Below are 20,366 nucleotides of genomic sequence, written 5' to 3'. Positions count from 1 at the left end.
CACTATACTATGACATTTTTTGATGGTTTTTGACACCTCACTATACTATGACATTTTTTGATGGTTTTTGACACCTTACTACACTATGAAATTTTTTGACACCTCACTATACTATGACATTTTTTGATAGTTTTTGGCACCTTACTATACTATGACATTTTTTGACCATTTTTGATGCCTTAGTATACAATGACATTTTTGATGTTTTTTTTTTGACACCTTACTATACTATGACATTTTTTGGATGGTTTTTGAGAACTTACTATACTGTGGACATTTTTTTTTGACCCTTTTGACGCCTTACTATATTATTACTTTTTTCTTTTTTTAAGCACTTTTGATGCTGTACTATTTTTTGACCATTTTTTGAAGCTTTACTATACTATGACATTTTTGGCCACATGCTATACTATAACATTTTTATTTACAGTTTTGAACCCTTACTATACTGTAACATTACATATTACTTATAAATTTAAAAATAACTTTAAAAAATCACTGCAAATTCTATTGAATAGTGTAAATTACTCTCAAACTTAAGATGTTCAATGACGACGGCGTTCTTGATGATCTTGGTGATGGTTGTCGACGGCTTGTTCACCAGATGTTTGAACATCAGACAGGCGAAGTCACAGTGCAGACGCTGAAAGCAGCAAACACAGTTTATATGAACTGTCTAATCCAAAAACCCTGAGAGGGTCAAAGGTCACTCAGAGCAGCGGCCTCACCTCGTCTCTGCTGATGAGTTCATTGGAGAAGGTCAGGCTGGGCATCAAGCCAGGCATCAGGCCGGGCATCAGGCCTCGCTTCTTTAGCCAGAAGATCGCAGCGAACGAACCAGAGAAGATGATTCCCTCCACGGCAGCAAAGGCCACCACATGCTCTCCTGGAGGAAGATCAATAACAGATACGGACATTGAACAGGTATTCTCTGTAGGTCAGTGAACGCACCATCAGACAACATTACAGACCAGCAGAGTCCAGTACAGACCAGTAAGAGTATCGGGGCTCACCTCTCTTTGGGCTCCTTTATGTAGGTGTCGATGAGGAGGCTGTACATCTCCGAGTGGATGTTCTCCATGGTGATCTGGAAGCCATAGAAACACCTGGCCTCAGTCACCTGCACTTCCTGGGTGAAGCGCTCCACCTGGTGGTCAGAGTGAAAACACCAACATGAGGAAACAGGAACCGATAACGGTTTAATAATAATCGGGTTTCAGGTCGTCGTCCTCACCAGGTTCTCGTTGATGATGCTGTCGCTGGCGGTGAAGAACACCAACATGTGAGAGATGAAGTACCTCTCCTCGTCCTTCAGAGACTCTCAGTGCTGCAGGTCCTTCGACAGGTCCACCTGAACAAACACAACACATTAACGTCACCTGACCACATCAGGGTCACAGGAACACTTCAGTGCTGCCGGATTTCTGAGCGCCGTGGCGGCGGTGGTGACGTGTACCTCCTCTGCGGTCCAGAACGAGGCCTCGGTTTTCTTGTACATCTGCCAGATGTCGTGGTACTGGATGGGGAAGATGGGGAAGATGACAAAGCGACGAGGGTTGTCCTGCAGCAGAGGCTCCTCTTCCTCACCGCTGCTGCTCTTCTTCATGGGTTTGGGGCTGAAAAACAACAAACAACAATGTCAACAAACAAACAACAAACAAACACTGCTGCACGTTCTATAACTGGTTTGATTTAATATGTTTTTATTGGTCACGTTTAAATTAAAGCTGAAACAATTAAAATATACAAATAAATCAAACTGTCTGTGGTTTTATATCATTATAAACTGAATCAGTTTATTGATCTGAGTTATTTAATCAATTGTTATTTGTCAGAAAATGTCGATTGATGAGAATCTTTAAACTCTTCATAAAAATATTAAAATCACCAATAATCACTGATCAATAAAACCTGTAGACACAGTATAATGACAACAGAGATACACATTGAATACAGAGAAAACAACAAGACCATAAAAAGATGGAAAACCACCGACCTCAAAGAGACAAATAAACAAGACCAACAACCAAAAAGAGATGCAAAAAGATCACGATATATGTAAAGCAGCTGCAGAGTTGCTTTACACAGAGAGAGAAACGACTTTATGTTGAGGGTTTCTTGTCTTGTCCTGTGGTAGGGGGTGGGAAGTTTTACAAATATGTCAGTGCATTGATAAAGGAATTTCAGCCTCTGTCTGAGAGTAAATAAACAGATTTATTATTCAAACATGGAGAGAGAATGTCTGTTTCTGTCAGTTTACAGATCAATGAGTGAGTTGAGGTAACAGCCGACAGATAACTAACGGCGAGTGTTTCCACGGTGAGCAGGTCAGGTGACAGACACTAATTAAGAGTGATCAGAGTGAAGAGGAGGACAGATTGTTTCCACCTCCTCCTGAACGACAGCTAATTTACTCACAAATGAGTCAATAAAAAAAACATTTCATTCTGGTTGCCATGGCATCTAGAGGCCCCCCTCATGTAATGATGGACAACCTCCAGGAGAAACACGGCGGCATTTCTGTCTGAAAGGTGAAAACAGGAAATAAAGTGGGAGGGAAAACAGAATATTATTAGACTATAAACACATCTTCATCTGAACAAGTTACTCTGCTGTAACTCAGTCTAAAATGCTATTTTCTCAGATGAAAAAAAACATGGTAGGCTCATGAATTCTGAACACAGGACTATTATGAGGCCAATATTGTTTGCAAATGTGTCTTCATGTATGTTTGTAAATTTCCCCATTGTGGGACTAATAAAGGATTATCTTATCTTATGTGTTCCTAATGTCTGAGTGCTGGTGTATTGACTAAGTTACACAACCCATCCAACAATAATACTGGAATCACCTGGGATTAGAACTATGAGGTTCTATCTGGCATTTCTATCAAAAACTAATCTCCAAACTAATTACCAGCTTGGCTCTATATGGTTCTACAGAGCACCAATCAGTGGTCATAAACGTCTTCACTTTCTCAAAACATCCCAAACCATCTCCACAAAGATAGATGCACAAGACCACACACACCTCTATCCAACAGGTTGCCATGTTGGTTCTGAGCATCCCTCCTTCAGTCATTTGGTCTCCATGGTAACTGTTGCTGTGGTGAGTCCCACCACCCTCCCTGCTGCTGCTGCCTCTGTGATGAGAGCCGGTAACACACCTGTCTTCTCAGCTCAAACTCCGAACCTCAGCACCAAGGGTCACTGCTAACAGACAGGAGCAGAAGATCACGAGGCGCGCTCACAGTATGGTGCATTTCTTCAGAATGATATTCAGTCATGTTCTACCTGCTGTGGTTTGGTTTTCTTGTTCCCACGGTGACCAATACGACCAATATTTTTGTCACTGTCATTGTTAATTTCATGATTATTGTCAGTGAAACATTCCTACAATATGTTTACAATATAGGCTTTTAAATTCAGCTCAAACCAGACTTTGTGTAGCTACACATCCAAAACCCCAGTGCCATCTGAGCTGTACATACTTTATAACCTCTTTTCCAGCTGGATTTGTATCTGGTTGTGTTTTCAGTCAGATGAAAACTAAGACAAATAATTGAAACTAATTCAGTTAAAGTAAAAATCCATTCTAATAGCTTCTGAAAATGATCAGCCTGACTCTGATATGAACTGAATTTATGAGCTCAAACCGGCAGAATGATCCTTTAAAGAGGTTTTTACTGTTTGAAGTGATGTTGTGCTGTCAGTCATTGGCAACCAGACGTCTCCTCTGTCCTCCCACAGTCTGATATCAGATGTTATTTTCTTCCACGGTTGGATTTCTTCTTTGGTTTTGGGGTGAAACTTTTTATCTTCAGGACTGGTCTATTCCTAGTCTGTTTCCTGAGTGGATTAAATCAGCAGACGGTCTCTACGCTTTTGACATTTACAGACTCAAATACCAGTTTATCTCCTGACAGAGGCGACTGTGGAGGATTCAGGATCGGACGTCTTTGACAGAGCGACCGCTGCTGCCAGTGAGCTCTGAAATCAGATGAGAGGGAACTGAAATGTCACACTTCTGATGACATGTAACTGACAGATGGGATGAATAAAACAGACAAATATCAGCTGGGATGGAAAAACAACTTCATCAAGGTTCAGCACATTTAACCAACAGGAGCAGAGAACAGAATAAACTCCACATCAAATTTTCTTGCTTTTTGAGCTAAAATAAGTGTTTACAGACACACACACACTTTTGTACTTGTGTCTTTGTGGGTACACTCATTGGCATCATACATCGCCTAGCCTCTTACCCTAACCTCAACCATCACAACTAAATACCAAAGTCTTAACCCTCAAACCCCCTTTCACCTATGGTTTACAAGCTGTGGGTTGGGTATTTCTGGCATGTCCAACTGGGAGGTCACCTCAGGGTAGACCCGGACCTCCCTGAAGGGATTACATATCCCATCTGGCCTGGGAATGCCTTGAGATCCGCCAGGAGGAACTGAAAAACGTTGGGGAGAGGAATACTCTGTTTAACCTGCTGCCACCACAACCTGACCCTGGACGAGCTGAAGAGATGGATGAAAGGATATTTTAAATAAAATATTCTCAGTGTGTAATTTAACCAAAAAGTCTCTTATCTTTATTAACATGAACGACACGAGGTGATCCACTCATCCTGTACATTCCCAACCTTCTCCACACTCTTCTCTTTACAAATTATTAGAAAACTGTACAGTACAAAAACAAATTTAAAAAGTCTGAATATTTTACTAAAGGTCTCACATCAGCAGAACAACATCACTTTAAAAAATGTGTTTGGCAAAACTCCTTTTCCTCTTCTTCTATGACAAACACAACCTCAGAAACAGAAACAACAAAGACTAATTGCAGAATGTCACTAATTTTAAGACAGAAGAACCAAACTTTTCATGCAGCAACTTTAAGAAGAGCCTGAGTGTTTTAATTTGAAGGACGAGGTCAGGATGAGGAGAACAGCTTTCTGAAGGTGAAGGAGTAAAAAAAATGAAGAAACACAGCAAGCAATTTCAACCATAAATGAATCATGCCAGTTTGACTCCAGCTTGTTCTTCTACATTGTTTTTACATTTATGACTTTTGTGTTCATGTGTTTTCATGACAACTGCAGCTTCGTTTTACAACTGCAAAGTAATCATCAAGGGAAATGTCTCAAAGGTAAAAACAATGATTGAATAAGGAACTCATTAATTGTAGGGGAGTTTTTCATATTTGGAAATATTCAGTTTGCACTGACTGAAGCGAATCTCTTTCTTTTCATATCTACTCCAGTAAATCACACAACAATCAACATCTGGTTTTAGTTAGTGTACCATTCAGGCATTTCAGGGAAAACTGGATCCTCTAATGCTGAGGTTTGACATGTGGGAACCCCTCAGACAAAACTGAAACAACTGCTTCCCCACAACAGCCCCTGTCTTCTTTACATTTTGTCACAGTCTCCATTAACAGCAGCTGAATCTGCTGTGACCATCTCTTGTTGTCAGACAACTATCACTGGATTACTGTGATACTGAAGAAAAGTTAAAACAGGAGGATTTTGAATGTTCTGCAGCTATGAGGGACATCTTTTTTCTCTTATTTCTGAGTGGATTTATGAACAATTAGACAATGACATCTCTGGAAGTGTGAGTCACACTGAATCTAAATAATATGTGTTTCATATTGTCAGTTCAGATGTGATTGAATTATGACTTGGAGAAGAAGTGTGATTTATAGCCTTCCTGTAGATGACTTTCCTGCATATGATAATAAAACCGGACAACCAGCAGAAACATGTAGACATCAAAATCTGAAAGAAATTAGAGAAACTCTCAAAGGCAACTCTCAAATAATCCAGTGAGATGAAGGCAAAGCCTGAGGTTTGTGATAATAACCAAAGCTCTTCTCTCCTGTTGTTTTTCCGTTTCTTGTCAATATAAACTCACCGTCTAGTCCAATATCATATCATCTCGTTGCATAACGAATAAAAAGTTGTTTTTTAAATCAGCACCCATAAAAAAACAGATATGATAAATATAAAAACATCATAAATAAGGGAAATAATATTTATAAATTAAATTAGATAATAAATAGAAAGGCACTTCCAGAGCTTTCATCTATTTTGAGATCTGTTTATCTTCATTAATCTGATCCAGGACCAGTAGTTTGTCTGCTCTAATACATCATCTACGGAGAGAACAAACATCCAAAAGTGTGGTTTTCCATCAGGTTCTCTTAATCTTAGTTTTACATTTGTTCGTTATTCTCCTCTGACTCTGCAGCTCAGAGTTTTCTTTCTGTCCAGGTGGACTCTTCAGAGGTTTCACTTTGGATGAATGAATGAATGAATGAAGCTGTTTTGTCCTCTGTTATGGTCGAAGTCAGTGTTTTCTCTGGCATCTTGAAAGATGAGTAAATCATCCCATTCATCAGGTTTCAGAAACTCTCTCTTGTCTCATCCTTTCTTTCTTCACCATGGACGTATTGGAAGAACTGGATACCACACTTTAACATGGCGCCCATTCATTTCAGAGAAAACACACACACAGCGCCCCCCTGATGAGGCTTTTGTCTTTGTCCTGCTGAATGGTCATGCCTGTTACACCAGTGTTAAAATGTCCAGAATGAAGGGTTAAATTACTGAGGAGCACAGTGATGTTAGTTATATTTACACTGAGTAATAACTGATGTCTGTTTAATGATGGAGTTCTGTGGAGAAAATGCTTTTTGGGCTGCAGGAGATTGTTTAGTTGCAGTACCATGAGTGGCCACAGGGGCAGTATCCAGTTCTTCATGCATCTACGCTGGACTCTCCTCTTACACCTCCACCTCCTGCTGACCTCCCTTTGCAGCAGCAGCTGTCGTCACAGCGATGTCGAAGCAGGTCTCCATCATGACGCGGGACTTGCAGAGGTTGACGCAGTACTCCAGCTCTGCCGTGGCTTGAGCCAGAGCCTCCAGGTACTCCTGGGACTCCCGGTCCAGGTCCTGGTCCACATCAACTGGAAGGAGGACACAGACAGATGGGTTAGAGTTACAGTGGATCAAACCAGAGATCATCTACTACATCTAGAGAAATCTGACTGTACCAAACAAACAAATCTAGGAATGGCCAAAGGTGGAAAAAGTATTTAGATCCTTTACTTGTGCAAAAGTACTAACACCACAGAGTTTAAATACTTCATTATAAGTTAAAGGTTAGTTAACATTTTAAATGTAGACATTTTACATGTTTCTCTATTTCTTTACAGGTTTTTAGAGGGAGCGCCAGCTGTTGGCCTGTCAGTTGTACAGTAAATGAATGGACAGAGGAGAGCAGAGATGACCCCTCAGTTCCAGTGTATCCATGGATGTACAGACAACTCTCACTGGATCACTGTGATATGGATAAAAAAAAAATCTGAATGAAGTTCTGCTGTTAATCTAGTGGACGTTTGTTAAAAGGGATGTCTGACACAGACTGCAGCGGTTGAGTGCAAAGATCTGGTTTTAGGTTTGGGTCAGTCTCCAGGACCTTCATGTAAGTCAGTGTAATGTCCTCATAAGTGATGGAAACCAGACTGTGTGTGTGTTGACACTGTTTTGACAGTATATGATGACTGGTTCAGGGCGTGTTGGGATAAACAGACGGAGGCCGGCCAAGACTCTCTGTATCCTCATCGTCACATGATGGAAGTGGAGGGTGATGTACGAGCCTCCTCCTGTGGCCAATCAAAAAAACGGCCTGACTCTGAGAGCAGATAATGTCTTATTGATCTCAGGATGAACTCAGACTCTTCACTTCATCTCCTTTCTGCAGAGTCAAGTGTTTCTTATGAAAAGAATCGGAAGCTTTTCTTGGAGGTGACCTGAGAGTTTGTCCCTCTGACAGAGAAATAATACAAAGATGTAAATATAATCCCTTTTTCCCTCTGGGCTGTTTGTCTTTGCAGTTTGCTCCAACAGTCTCCTCTCCAAACAAACACCCTGGCTCTTGTCCCTGGAGCACCGCGAGCTGTTTCCTCTTTGTTAACAGGATCCAGAAATAGAAGCATAATGGAGAGAGTTGAGCTGTGGAGGATGAGGTTTTAACTGGCGAGGCTCGAGGCCGCCGGCAGCACTCAGCTGGAAACACACTCTGTTTGTCCACTTTGTGTGTTTGGGGTCAGGAGCTGCTCAATGCACTCATTTGCCTTTTGTTCTGTGTTATGAAAGAGGGAGGAGGAAGCTGCAGAGAGAACTGATCTCTGAGCAGACAGATCACAAACCTTATATCAGTGCAGCCAACAAACATTCAAGACACAAATCTATTTGTTCAAACAACTCTCTCTCCTCCCACTGACCAGGTCTGTGTCTGTGGTAACAGTGGCATTTAAACTTAGAATAATTCAAAATCTGTTCATTCCACTAAGACTGCCTCAATCAGCTGACTGAAATCATGAAATCTAAGTTTCATTTAACCAACAACAAACTGTCCTGACAGAGCTGAGCTCTGAGTGGATGGAGATCCAGAACAGAGGAACTGTCTGTCACCTTCCAGTTTTATAGACACTCCAGTAGAATGTTGTTACTGATGCTAGCATGTTAGCGGTTAGCTCTCCAGCTGCAGTAGCTCATTAAGTGGCTCTGTGTCATCACCAAGACTCTAAAACAGCAGACAAGCAGCTGAATGAGACTGATACACTGTCTGGACTGACAGGGATGCAAACACACTGAATGATCTCTGAGTTCATCAGTCTGACAAGGTCTGACTGGTCAATGAACACCAGCAGTTAGACCATCAGACCAACAGTTTATTCATCTAAACTGGAAGTGTCAGTGATGATCCTCCTAAAATGTGTTCAACCCTCCAAAACTGAAATCGTTTAATACACACAAAAAAAGCAGGTTACATACATTTCCTGTCAGTTGTTTGAGCTTGGTCAGTGAAGAGGTTAAATCTACTTTATTTATTCAGCTGAAAATCACATGTTGGTGCTGAAAGACTTAATGATCTGTCCAACAAACAGCTCCGTCCATTCTTAGACCCTCGTTACTGAAAAAGAGAAATGATTCTGTACATTGATATTCTTGTTTTGTGTGGTGTTCCTGGTCTGAGGATGTTTGATGATCAGAGTCTGTACTCACACTCTCCGCTCCATTTGTTGGGGTGGAGCATCAGCCGGTTCTTGGCCTCCTCCAGCTCCACCTTCAGCCTCTCGTGTTTGCTCTTCAGCTCTCTGATCTGCTGCTGCCGCTTCTCCAGCATCCTCAGACGGGCGTTAAAGTAGAGCAGACCCTGAGGATCAGACAGATCCCAAACACTGAGTCAGATCTACCACAAACCTTCTGCTGTTTCCCAGCAGAGCCTCTGTGATATGACTAACAGTGTGTGGGGCAGTTTATACGGGGGGGGGGATTACCACAAGTGGAACGAGGGGCCACTAACCTGCTCTGAGACTTCAATCTGTGTCCACTGCTGAATTTAATTAGGAGTCAGTCAGAGATAAAATTAGCATGGGCGCTAATCTGCTGTCTGTAGATTTAATCTGCTGGACAAACGCTGAGTGGAGGATTAAAGACAGCTGAGAACGAACAGGTGATGGAGAGGTGGATCAGTGTCGGCCTCTCAGCTTCACTTAATTACGAGTGTTGGAGGAAAATTTAAAGGAAGACGTCCCCACAGAGTCAGGACCTGTAACAGACTTTAATGACTCTACTGCCGGGGTTATTTTTATTTAAAGACAATGACACTGTACGGCGCTGAGGTTAAAGGGTTTTTTTATAGACAGAAATCAACTGATCCATTTAGTCTGGGTGCACTTCCTATGATATTTTAGAGACTTGTCTTTAACAGTTAAATCTGCATAAAATATGTCCAAAGTGTCAGTGCAGCAGAAAAGTAAATGAGATCCAGCTCTGGTTCATATTTGGCAGCTAGACTCCATGAGGTTTTAGGGACGTGGTCAGACCAGATTGACAAGTCAGAGGAGCAGGAAATAGCTTAGGTGGAGCTGTGAAGGTGGAGCCTGAAGACCGTCATGTTTGTCACTCGGTCCAACAACTGCTGGTGAAAACATTAGCTTGAGAGATGTTTCAATTATCAGATTATGACTTTAAGTATCTGATTTACCAAAGTCCTTTTTTTTAGGGGAAGAGTCTTAAAATGGGTTGAAATGCAAACTTCTCTTGATGGAAAACTGCAGATAGAAACCTTAATGAGACTCAGTAACAGACTCTACAGGGAGGGTGAAACACGTTTCACAGTGTAATGATCAGAACTCACCTTTTCTACATCATGGAACGGCTGCAGAGAGAAGACAGAAACACAAAGAGAAAACTCTTTATCTCACTCTGTAACTCTGTAAGATGAACTGCAGATCATCTTCGTCTAATTGAAAATAAATCAGAGCTGCTTCCAGCTGAATTAATGTCTTTCCCTCCCTCGACACACTATTCACCGCTCTGCTGCTGAAGGTTAATGACCTGTTAACACAGAGAGAGGTGACGGCCGTAAAGACCAACCAGCCGAGGCCGGCCTTCATTCACCGCAGCACCCCCTCCTCCAGCCATCACTCACATCTAAACCAATCAAGACTAAACTGTAATTGACTCACAGATAAAGTCAGTTAGCAACATGTCTGACCTGAGGCTGGACTGAAGATAACTGACTGACTATCCTGGCTGGATATAAGAGATGAACACTGGTTTTTAATGCCTGTGGATCAGGAGGTAGAGCGGTCGCCCACCAATCGGAAGGTCGGTGGTTTGATCCCTGTGCTGAAGTATCCTTGGGCAGGATACTGAACCCCAAAACTGTGTGTGAATGTGACCTGTAGTGTGAAGTGCTTTTGAGTGGTCAATATGACTAGAAAAGCACTATATAAGTACAGTCCAGTTTTATACCATTTTAAGTCTTTTTTAACTGATCTACAGTTCAGTGTTACTCTGAACTCTCTGGGTCTGATTCCAGCAGTTTGATCTGCTGACTATCACTCAGTTAGAGGGAGATCGAACCTGAAGAACCACAGTTACACAGAGAAACAGCAGGTGTTCAGACAGAGGCTCCATTCTCTCTGTTACACTGAACCATCGCAGCCAGTCTGAAGCTCAGAGTTTAAGGTTAAATAATTCTATAATTTTTGCTTTAACTACTGTGACCAGGAACAAAACTCTGAAAAATCAAATCAGCTTTGTTACATATTTAGCCATGTTAGTAATCATATTAAAGAGAAAATATAACAAAAGCTTTTTCTCTGTGTAAAACAGTACGTCTGTGTTCCATCGACTGGGCTTCTTCTGCTGTGTTGTTATTAAAATTAAACTAAGGAAACTATCTGCACACAGCTCTTAATGACAGGTCACTTCTACCTGAGAGACAATTTCTGGTGAAGACACAAATTCTCTCAGATCATTTCTACGTTCAGAACAAATGTGTTTGAATGAGTGGTTCCTGCCTGAAGCTGAGAGTTAATACTGACGAGTTATCATACATTTAACATTCTCCTGAGCAGATGGAGTCTGCCTCACCTCTGTCCCTGTCACCACCTCCCTCCTCCTCTGCAAGCGCTCCACGTCGTCGATCTCATACACCTTTATCTCAAAGGGCTCCTTCAGGGTGCCGCCCAGTGGGGGCAGGTCCACCCACTGACCCCCCACCTTCCTGCCCAGAGAGGAGGTGTCAGGCAGGGGAGCTGGGATCAGACGCCGCCTCAGGAAACCTGACGGAAGGAAAAAGAAAGTCTAATAGTCCATTCTGATTAACATTTCCTGCCTGACAGAATTAGACTGAAACAAATACTCAATACTCACAGGCTAAATTAGACAACAATAGAAAGTGATTTGTTTTGTTCAGAGGCAAACAGATCTCTAAAATAACATTGTATTGATAAAGATTGTTGGTATGAAAACCCAACTCATTATCTTTGATTAGCCTCATCTTCTCAGTCAGTTTCATCCTACCAGTACCTCTGTTCTCTGTCAACAACCATTTGCAATACCGATGAGGTTTTAACACCAGTCCCATCAACCTGAAGACCTCAGTCTTATTTTTAATGACTCTGTACACATGGCTGTCAGGTAGCTGCTGTACAAGTTAATTTTATGATCATGATAACTGCAGAGTAAAACCAAAAGCAACAGTGTGCACCACAAACAAAAACCCATTACTGATTATTAAAAACATTCTGGGTCTCTAAGTGAGGACTGAGAACCAGCGACAGATTGAGGAGGAGTTTGTGTGGGTGTGTATGCTTTGGAGTGATGTGCAGTGGATGGGGAGGGAGGGTGTGTGGGTGATAATTGGAGTTGGATATGTACACCGGGAATTGCCGCGGCTTCATGAAATATTCATGAGGCAGAAACGAGCCAAGATCCACAGACTGATGGCAGGAAGATCACACGAGTGCTGGTTCCATATGCATCAGGCTGCCTGACCTGTGCGTCGCTGCTGCCATGAATCACAATCAGCTGCTGGAAGGTAGAATACACTACAACATCGTCCCACATAATGTGCATGGATGTAGATTTTTTTTACGATAATGCCGAGCTGAGAGATAAATTCATGCGGTGAGGTATCATTGAGGAGAGCAGGCTTTGATAGATGCTCCCACAGCAATAATACCTGTTCTCTTCAGTGTGCTCAGCATTCATGAAAATATTATATAGAACAGCCGCTTTCATCCCATCATCACGCTCCCTGATGGATGGAAGCACATTTTGTGAAAATCCATAAATATGCTAATTTCTTCCAGAAGAGACGAGTTTTATGGCTCTTTCCTTTTCTGAATCAGTACATTGAGAAATAGTTGTTGAATGTCAAATTTGGGCAATAAACTTTTGCCGTTAACTTTGATGACATAAAACCTCATTTCAATAATAATTGGTTAAGATAAAAAGTAACACTGCCTTGCCTTTTTAGTATTCACTTTTACATTCCTCTACGTGAGCTGCTGCTTTTTGTTCATTCACAGTTCATGACCTTTAATTCCCGTAAAAATACAAGCTTTAATCCGTCAAAGAAAACAATACTAATGATGCTAATGTGCTCTCACGACAAACACAATCCAAATGTCTCAGGCTACATCCACACGAATCATTCTGTCTCTGTGACATGGACTCACCATTTCCTCTCTTCTTGGGCGATTTAGAAACTCTGCTCCTGTTGGATGAGGACGCTCCACTCTCACTCATGGAGTCATGTGCTGAAGAAGTGCTACCAGTGGTCTCGCTGTCTCGGATCATACTCTCATAGCCACTGCTGCCCCCGCTGTGGTAAAACAGGGCGGTGCGGCCCATAGCGGGGGGCAGTTCCCCGCTGAGGATGCTGCTGTTGTCGCTACCGTGTCCACTGCTGTAGCGCTGTGGCCTCCGAGGTGCAGTGATCTTGCTGTAAGGTGATGGTATTGGTGTGTTGACTGGTGAACCACTGACACTACTCGTCCCGCTGTCAGTACCATCACTTCCTGTCAGTCCAGCCCCTCTGCTGAACTGTTTCCTTGGGCTCCCGGCAGCTAGCTCACTAACCCTGCTGTTAGCTGCCCTGCTGATAGCCTGTTTTGTGCCCATGATGGTGCCTCTTCCCGTCTTGGCACCCGTCCCAGACCGAACAGGGGATTTACCAGTTAGAGGCAAGCTGGCATTGCGTCCAGCTGTGTTATCAGGAGGTTTTGGGGAAGAGCTCATGCTCTTGGAAATGCTGGTAGACAACATTCGAACCTTTGACCCACCAGAAACTGCTGCTCGCATGTTGCTGCTGCCTCGGACCTGCCCCAGTTTGCTTGTAGTTGCGAAGACACCTGGAGAAATTTGAGAGGAAGAAGCAGAAGTGGAGGTAGAGGCTGGAACCCCAAGTCTTGGCACTGATCTGTTGGATCTGCTGTTACTCCCTAAAGTAGCACCACTGATCTCCCTGAACAGTTCAGGCTTGGACCCAGCGAAGGCTTGATTGTCAGATCTCTCCAGAGACATCAGGCTCCCGTAGTGCCTTGAAGAATCTACTTTGGCACCTCGTGTCTTCAAGCTTGAAGATGTTCTGGCAGAGCCATGTTCAGTTTTTAAACTAGATGTCCTGTGGCTGAACGAATCTGCTTGGACCCTGACGTTGAATTCCTCCTCTGAGGTTGGTGTTTTAGGGAATGAGGACTTTCCAGTGTCACTGTTTGTTTTTAAGGCACTTGGAGATAGTGCAGTCCTTGTCTTTTGTTCTTGGCTTGACTGTTTGACTAGTGGAGCAGGAGGAGAGATGTTTCCAGATCCAGACTTGGAGATCATGTTACCTTTCTGCCCATTTGACTTTTTTCCCAAAGAAGCAAACCTCAGAGTACCTGTCATTGAAGTGGTCTCATGACCCCATCTGGGTTCTGAACTCTGGGGGATAGAAACAGTTCCTAGAGTTGTTGCACCTCGGGTGAGTCGTGGCAGCTTGATGAGAGTATCTCCTCTCCTGCTGCTGGACTTTTCACAACCATCCACAACCCTCTGAGCTGAAGACGACACTTGTCCCTTTGGTGGCCGAGGTACACTGTTACTGTTCCCTCCGGGCCTCTTGGAGGAAGCACTGCTCATGCCACTTCTTGATGGCTTACATGAAGAGAGAAACTCAACCTCTCTGGGATCAAAGTGACCGCTTCCCTGAAGCAAAACATCATCATTTCTGCCTTCCTGTCTGCTGCAGCCCACACCTGCAGATGAGGTAGGCTTTGTTTTCCTGGGAAGACTGGGATGGGAGGTGTGATGGGGAATCTGGGTGGACAGTGAATTGTTCAGAGTGTTGGCTCTCACCTTGAGAGAGCCTTTGAGAGAGACTTTGGTTGAGTCAGGGGAGGGAGGGCACTTGGTAAAAGAGGGTTTGTTTGGAGTAGCAGGGTCACTCTCCAGCTCTGAGAAACAGACTCCACTGTCATTCAGGGAGCTCTTGATGCCATGCTGAAAAAATTGCTGTTTATGAAACATACTCGGTGAGGTCAGTGTGGATGCATTCTCTGTTGCCATATTTTTGTCCCTCAGGTGAAGCCTGCTCGTTGGGTGAGTGCCCTCACTTTCTGCTGAATCAGAACTCACTTCACTTGGCCATGAACCAACGGATGACTGCTTGTTTCCACGCTGGGAAAACAACATTCCCTGACAGTCAGTGCCAACATCAGGCCAAGGTCCAGCTTCTTGTTGAGATGTGTAAGCGTCGTACTCATCATTAATACTGCTGATGATGCTTACAGGGCGAGAGCCAGAGGCTAAGGCCTGTGGAGAGCAGTCACTGTTGAAGCTGAGGAGGTTGGGGGGGCGGCCGTTGTCTGGGACAAGACCATGAGGAAGCTCCTCTACAACTGTGAACACAAGCTCATCCTCCCCGTTCAGCTCCACAGGCTGCTGCAGAGTAACTGTATTCCTCAGAAAATCCCTGTCAAGGCATCTTCCTAACAGAGCTGCCCGGAAATTGTTGACCTCCATTGGACATCTGTTTGTATGAGCGGCCCTGTCCATGCTAGGTGGTTGGACTTGCCTTGGTGCTTGTTGACTCATACCTACAGGGGGAGTCCTACCAACAACCTCTACAGGCTGAGATGCTGCCCTACATGTTCTGGGTAAGGATGGTGAGGCAGACGGCTTAGGAACACCTCCTTTGAGGTAGACCTTGTCTTGCACTACGGGGTCTGTATCCTGGTAACAAGTCCCACTGGGTCGTACAACACATGGCTGAAAGGGGATGACTGAAAGTTTCTCCCCATCTGCACTTGTCTGTTTGGAAGTATCCATGAGGCCAGCTGAAAAGAGTTTGGGTTGTTCCTGATCTGGTTTATTTGTGCATGTGGTTGGTGTGCTTCCTAAGAACCTTTGGGAGGAGTTTGTATCAGGTTTGGGTGGAGATGTCACCTCTGTGGGTTTAGTAGCTCCAGTCTGAGTCCTAAGTGCTGCTGCTTGTGCTGTTTTGCCCTCTGTGCCAAACGTGGCTGGGCCCTCACTGCCGTCGATGCAGTCTAGCCTCTCCTGTAACTCTGCAAACGTGTTGCACTTAAGGTGATCGCCATCAGACTTAGGTGTGTCTTTGACACGCTTTTTATTCAGGGAAGGGATGATAGGAACAAAGGAGGGTGGTCCCTCGTTGTCGCTCAGTTCTCGGTCCGAGATGGCCGTCCCCCCTGGCCCGATGTAGATGACTGTGTCGCAGGAGTGTTCGCTGCTGGAGGAGTAGTCAGGATCACTGGAGAGCAGCAGGGATGTGTCCGGGTCAAGGGCCACGGTCCGAGGGTGGAAGGGTCGAAGGTGTGGTGGTCGGTGGGACGGGCCTTCTTCACAGGAACTCTCCCCTCCAGATGAGCTGGAGCCATACTGCAAATAGATAAAGAATTAACATAATTAACACATTGAAGAGACCTGAACAACACAGCAATCAACCTGAAGGCAAATCCAGTTCTGAGGTGTCCTTTGTCAATACAGTCCGAGGTTAAGAGTGCACACTGTGGGCAGGATTAAGATTAATGTCATTGAGATGTATAAGCTTGTAACTCCTGTTTCCATGTGGCTTTCTCAATCTACAGAATACAAACCCATCCTGTCAATGTTGCCTAATGAAAGTGAAAGCCTATCTCATCTCACCACACAGGCTACCCGCCCCATAGGGACCGTGATATTGATTATATGTCAAATCATGGAAGAAAAAAACTCACTGAATTATGACCATGTGACTCTCTGACCTGATCATACAGATTTACATTATGGAGTTGAATTGTTTGAACCATCACCAGCCTCAGGAAATCAGGTCAGTTTCATTCAGAGACCAAATCTCTTGTAACTCCCACGGAGTAATCTGACAAACACTCCGAGCCCTTGAATTAAATTTTTTAATAAACAACTGATTAATCTCTTAAATCTTCATAAATACGTAGTTTCAACATTATAAACGTGTTTATCAGCAATGTAAAATGTGGACCTACATTTTCTGTCTGAGCAGAAAATATTCAATATTTTCACCGAAGGCACCATTTTTTCTGTTGTTTTATTAAATTTAATGTCATTCAGCCGGACATATCATGGTATCTTTGGAGAGTTAAACATAGTAGGGAGGAAACCAGTAAGTCTCACCATGTACAATACAAAAGTCTAATTCAGTTTTCTCTCAGTTACAGTTAATTCCCCGGGTTGTTTTTTTTCCTCATTAGGAATCTCCTTTTACAAAATGAAAGTCAGTCACTTAAATACTGTTTGGACTAAGTGTCACAAAATACATTGAGATTTTCAATGACAATCAGTATTCATACTGGAATTAATTGGCAAATAAACTGAATTTGTTTCAGCTGATAAATATTAGCAAATCAATATATGGCTTCTCTCAACTCAACTGCACTGAACTGGAGAAATAAAACCTGAGTAAAAAGCGAGTACCTTCGACTTCTTCTTCCTCATGCGGTGGATGCGGGAGGCCAGTTGCACTGTGGTCAGCGTCTCCATGTAGTTTGCTGGGGAGTCCGAGATGTGGGCAATCATCGGTGGTTCGACAGTTGATGTTGCCCAGGGATTCACTGAGCAGCATGGTGAGCTTGCTGTCCCTGAAATATACATCAAGAAACCCCTCGTTAGGCCAAAAAAAAAAAAAAAGAGCAAAGATGAACGTCAGGCCTGAGAAACCCCACAGGATCCCAGAAACCATTCATTACACCATGCAACAGTTGAGACAGGCATAAAGAACAACCTCTCATTTCACATTAATGAAGCCTACTTTGAACTGCACACCACATGTGATCTGTAGTCAGATATGTGGAGATGTGTCCATATAATCCTGCCTTTGAACAGACCCAGAGTACAGCTTTAATCATCATACGCTGAATTTAAATACAATCTAAGATTTTTCTAGTTTCTTTAGTCAGAACAACAAAACGGAGATGTGGCCTTTTTCTCACCCCCAAAATTATTCATCAGTTCACAAACTGGAGCTTTTTCCAAACACGATCACATCTTCCAATGATTTCTCTATAATTATGTTTCCCATACTCTGGAGCAACCTCTTCATATTTCTGGAATTTGTCTAAATAAAATGTTCATCAGTGTGTGTTTCCATCAGCTACCGTAACATGAATATATTTAGAAGCTGTGGAGTAGAGTAGTAGAGGCCATGATGGATTATGAGCTGAGTCTCATAGGCACAGATACCTAAAAGGCCCCTTATGCTCCCTAGTGTCTGGGGTGGCTTGATTTGACACAGAGTCACAAACATGTGAGTTCAAAATGGTTCAGTCTGAGTGCTGACTTCATGTGTATCCTGGTCTTTATGAGTTTACTTCCTAAATGTACAGACATGAGGAAAAAGGAGAGAGACAGATCCCTGCTGAGGTCAGAGATAAGGAAGGCAGAAAAGAAAAGAAAGGAAAATTCGAACAGATTACAGGCAAAATTCATACAGACTAACAGCGGCAAACAGACTATAAATTAGTTCTTTCCTTTAGCCTTTATATTGCTCTTTGGTGTTCTCAGTGTAAAAGTCAAAAGCAGACAAAGTGAGGCCTTGAGCCTGTCAAACATCCCAAAATGCAGACCTGAAAATGACAGGGCTTCACAAAACAATCGGCCTGAATAACAAACACCCAGAGGACTGGATATACGTCCATTAGCATTACAAAGTGATTTTTTCATTAGTACAATCAACCATTTAAGACAGAGTGAAAACTCATTAAAAATACATTAAATTCTGTCTGCCTGGTTCATACTGTACATCTCCCCCCTCTCTCCTCTCTGTCCTCGGGGCCTCTTTGACCCCTGTTGGGTTCATTAAAATGCCCAGAGTGTGAGCTCCTACCTGTAGGGAACGTGCTTTGCCCCATTAGCGAGGGCGGAGGATGACGTTTCCCAGCGCAGACAGAGACAGACACTGGCCTCCACCTCCCTCTCTGGTCCTGCTGATGTCCGTCTCACAGCTCCCCAAATCCAGGAGGTGGAGACGACTCCGACCAGACACTGAGAAACACAGAGGAGATGTTTGACCACTCATTAGTACTGAGGTGGTTAGCTGCTTCAAGGATTTGTCAATAAATTAAATGGCTTACAGACAAACGATCAATCGATGGCTTTTTAAATAACTGATTGGTGGTTTAAAGTCATTTATGAAGTGAAACACCAAACATTCACTGGCACCAAAAAGACAGTCTCTATCCATGTTCTGCTCTTTGTGGCATCAGTCCAACCTTGAACATACAGTACAGGAACCTCAGCTGCTGTTGTACTGGATGTGGAAATGTGGCCCTAAATGTGGAAAAATGTCTGTGGAGTCTGGGCTGTGTAAGAGCTGGAGCTGAGACTTCACGCTCAAATCCCCTGCAGTGATTCGGCTCGGTGGATTAACTGATTTCTGTGAGCAAACAGGGTCAATGCAGGAGCAAAGAACTAATAATATAACAAATAATAACAGCGCTGGTATCAAAGAAGACCAGGTTCTACAGCCTGCACAGGACATCAGAGGGAGGCAGCAGAGACAAGAACCACAGAACCGTTTAAAATATACACAAACACACGGTGGAAGAGAGGTTCATTAAATAATCTGACCTAAGAGAAAGAAGTCTGAGACCTCGACGTGGGACAAGTCATTGTTGTTCTGATCCCATGTCAAGTTCTGAGTCAAGATTAACAAGTCTTCAGTCAAGACACATGTATTCCAAAGTAAATCCAAAGCCCCAAATCAGAACAGGCAGTCTTGAGTCAAGTGGCAAGTCAGGACCAACAAGTCCCAAGTTAGGCCTCAAGTCAAGAAGTCCCACAGCAAGTTCCAATTTCGAGTCCAGAGTCAAATGTCTCATTAGGACAGAAAAGTCTTTGTGCAAACTGACTGACTGCTTTCAGATGGATTCACATTATATTTGTTGTCAAGAAGAGGAAGGACTGAAAGTCTTTTTGTATTTTTTGAGTCTGAAGTTCTCAGATTCATGACTCCATAATATTAATAACCACATATATAACTGTATGTGAACAGTGAGGATACGTACAACAGCATCTTTTTCACGGAGCATCTTTGATCAGCTCAGATAAATATTCAGATAAAGATCAGTATCAGTCTGATCTCTCTCTGCTCATGTTTAACTGCCTGCTCATTTCATTAAGTCAGAGAAATGATGGTGGGAAAGATCAAGCGCCTGCATCAGCAACATTTACAAACTGCTGAGAGCGCTGAGTGTACAGTTTTATACCCTCCGGTCTACAAACACTGCAGGACACCGAGGCTTCAGGCCTCATTAGCCATGCAGATTTATTCCAGCCACGGACAGAGAAGCAATGAAACACTGATAACTGTGGAAATGTCTGTGCTGTGACAGGTAGACGTGGGCGGAGGTGGCGTTAGCATAGCCTCTCCGCTTGTTAATGTTCTTGTTGAGCACGTCTGCAGCTCTACATGAAGCTAATTAGGGGCTACGTGTTTGGAAATGAATAGTAAAGGGAAGAGGAGAGCTA

The 20,366-nt window shown here is 43.2% G+C and overlaps 1 protein-coding gene and 1 pseudogene across 1 annotated transcript; both read right to left on the bottom strand.

Moving 5' to 3' along the window:
• Positions 1-528: 528 nt before the first annotated feature.
• On the bottom strand, positions 529-1,606 carry LOC108890102 (ribonucleoside-diphosphate reductase subunit M2-like; annotated as a pseudogene).
• A 4,592-nt stretch (positions 1,607-6,198) lies between these two features.
• LOC108890101 (kinesin-like protein KIF26A) lies at positions 6,199-17,417 on the bottom strand. Its single transcript, XM_018686893.2, has 6 exons — positions 17,316-17,417; positions 13,058-16,262; positions 11,466-11,656; positions 10,222-10,242; positions 9,084-9,234; positions 6,199-6,979 (listed from the first exon to the last, which is right to left on the bottom strand). The coding sequence occupies exons 1-6, from the start codon at positions 17,415-17,417 to the stop codon at positions 6,795-6,797; spliced, it is 3,855 nt and encodes a 1,284-aa protein (XP_018542409.1). The 3' UTR covers positions 6,199-6,794.
• Positions 17,418-20,366: the final 2,949 nt, after the last annotated feature.

This window comes from Lates calcarifer, unplaced genomic scaffold (assembly GCF_001640805.2).
Source record: "Lates calcarifer isolate ASB-BC8 unplaced genomic scaffold, TLL_Latcal_v3 _unitig_1685_quiver_1938, whole genome shotgun sequence".
In the NCBI taxonomy this organism is placed as follows: Eukaryota; Metazoa; Chordata; class Actinopteri; family Centropomidae; genus Lates; species Lates calcarifer.
Note: the sequence above shows the minus strand (reverse complement) of the source record. Positions and strands in the feature narration are given on the sequence as shown.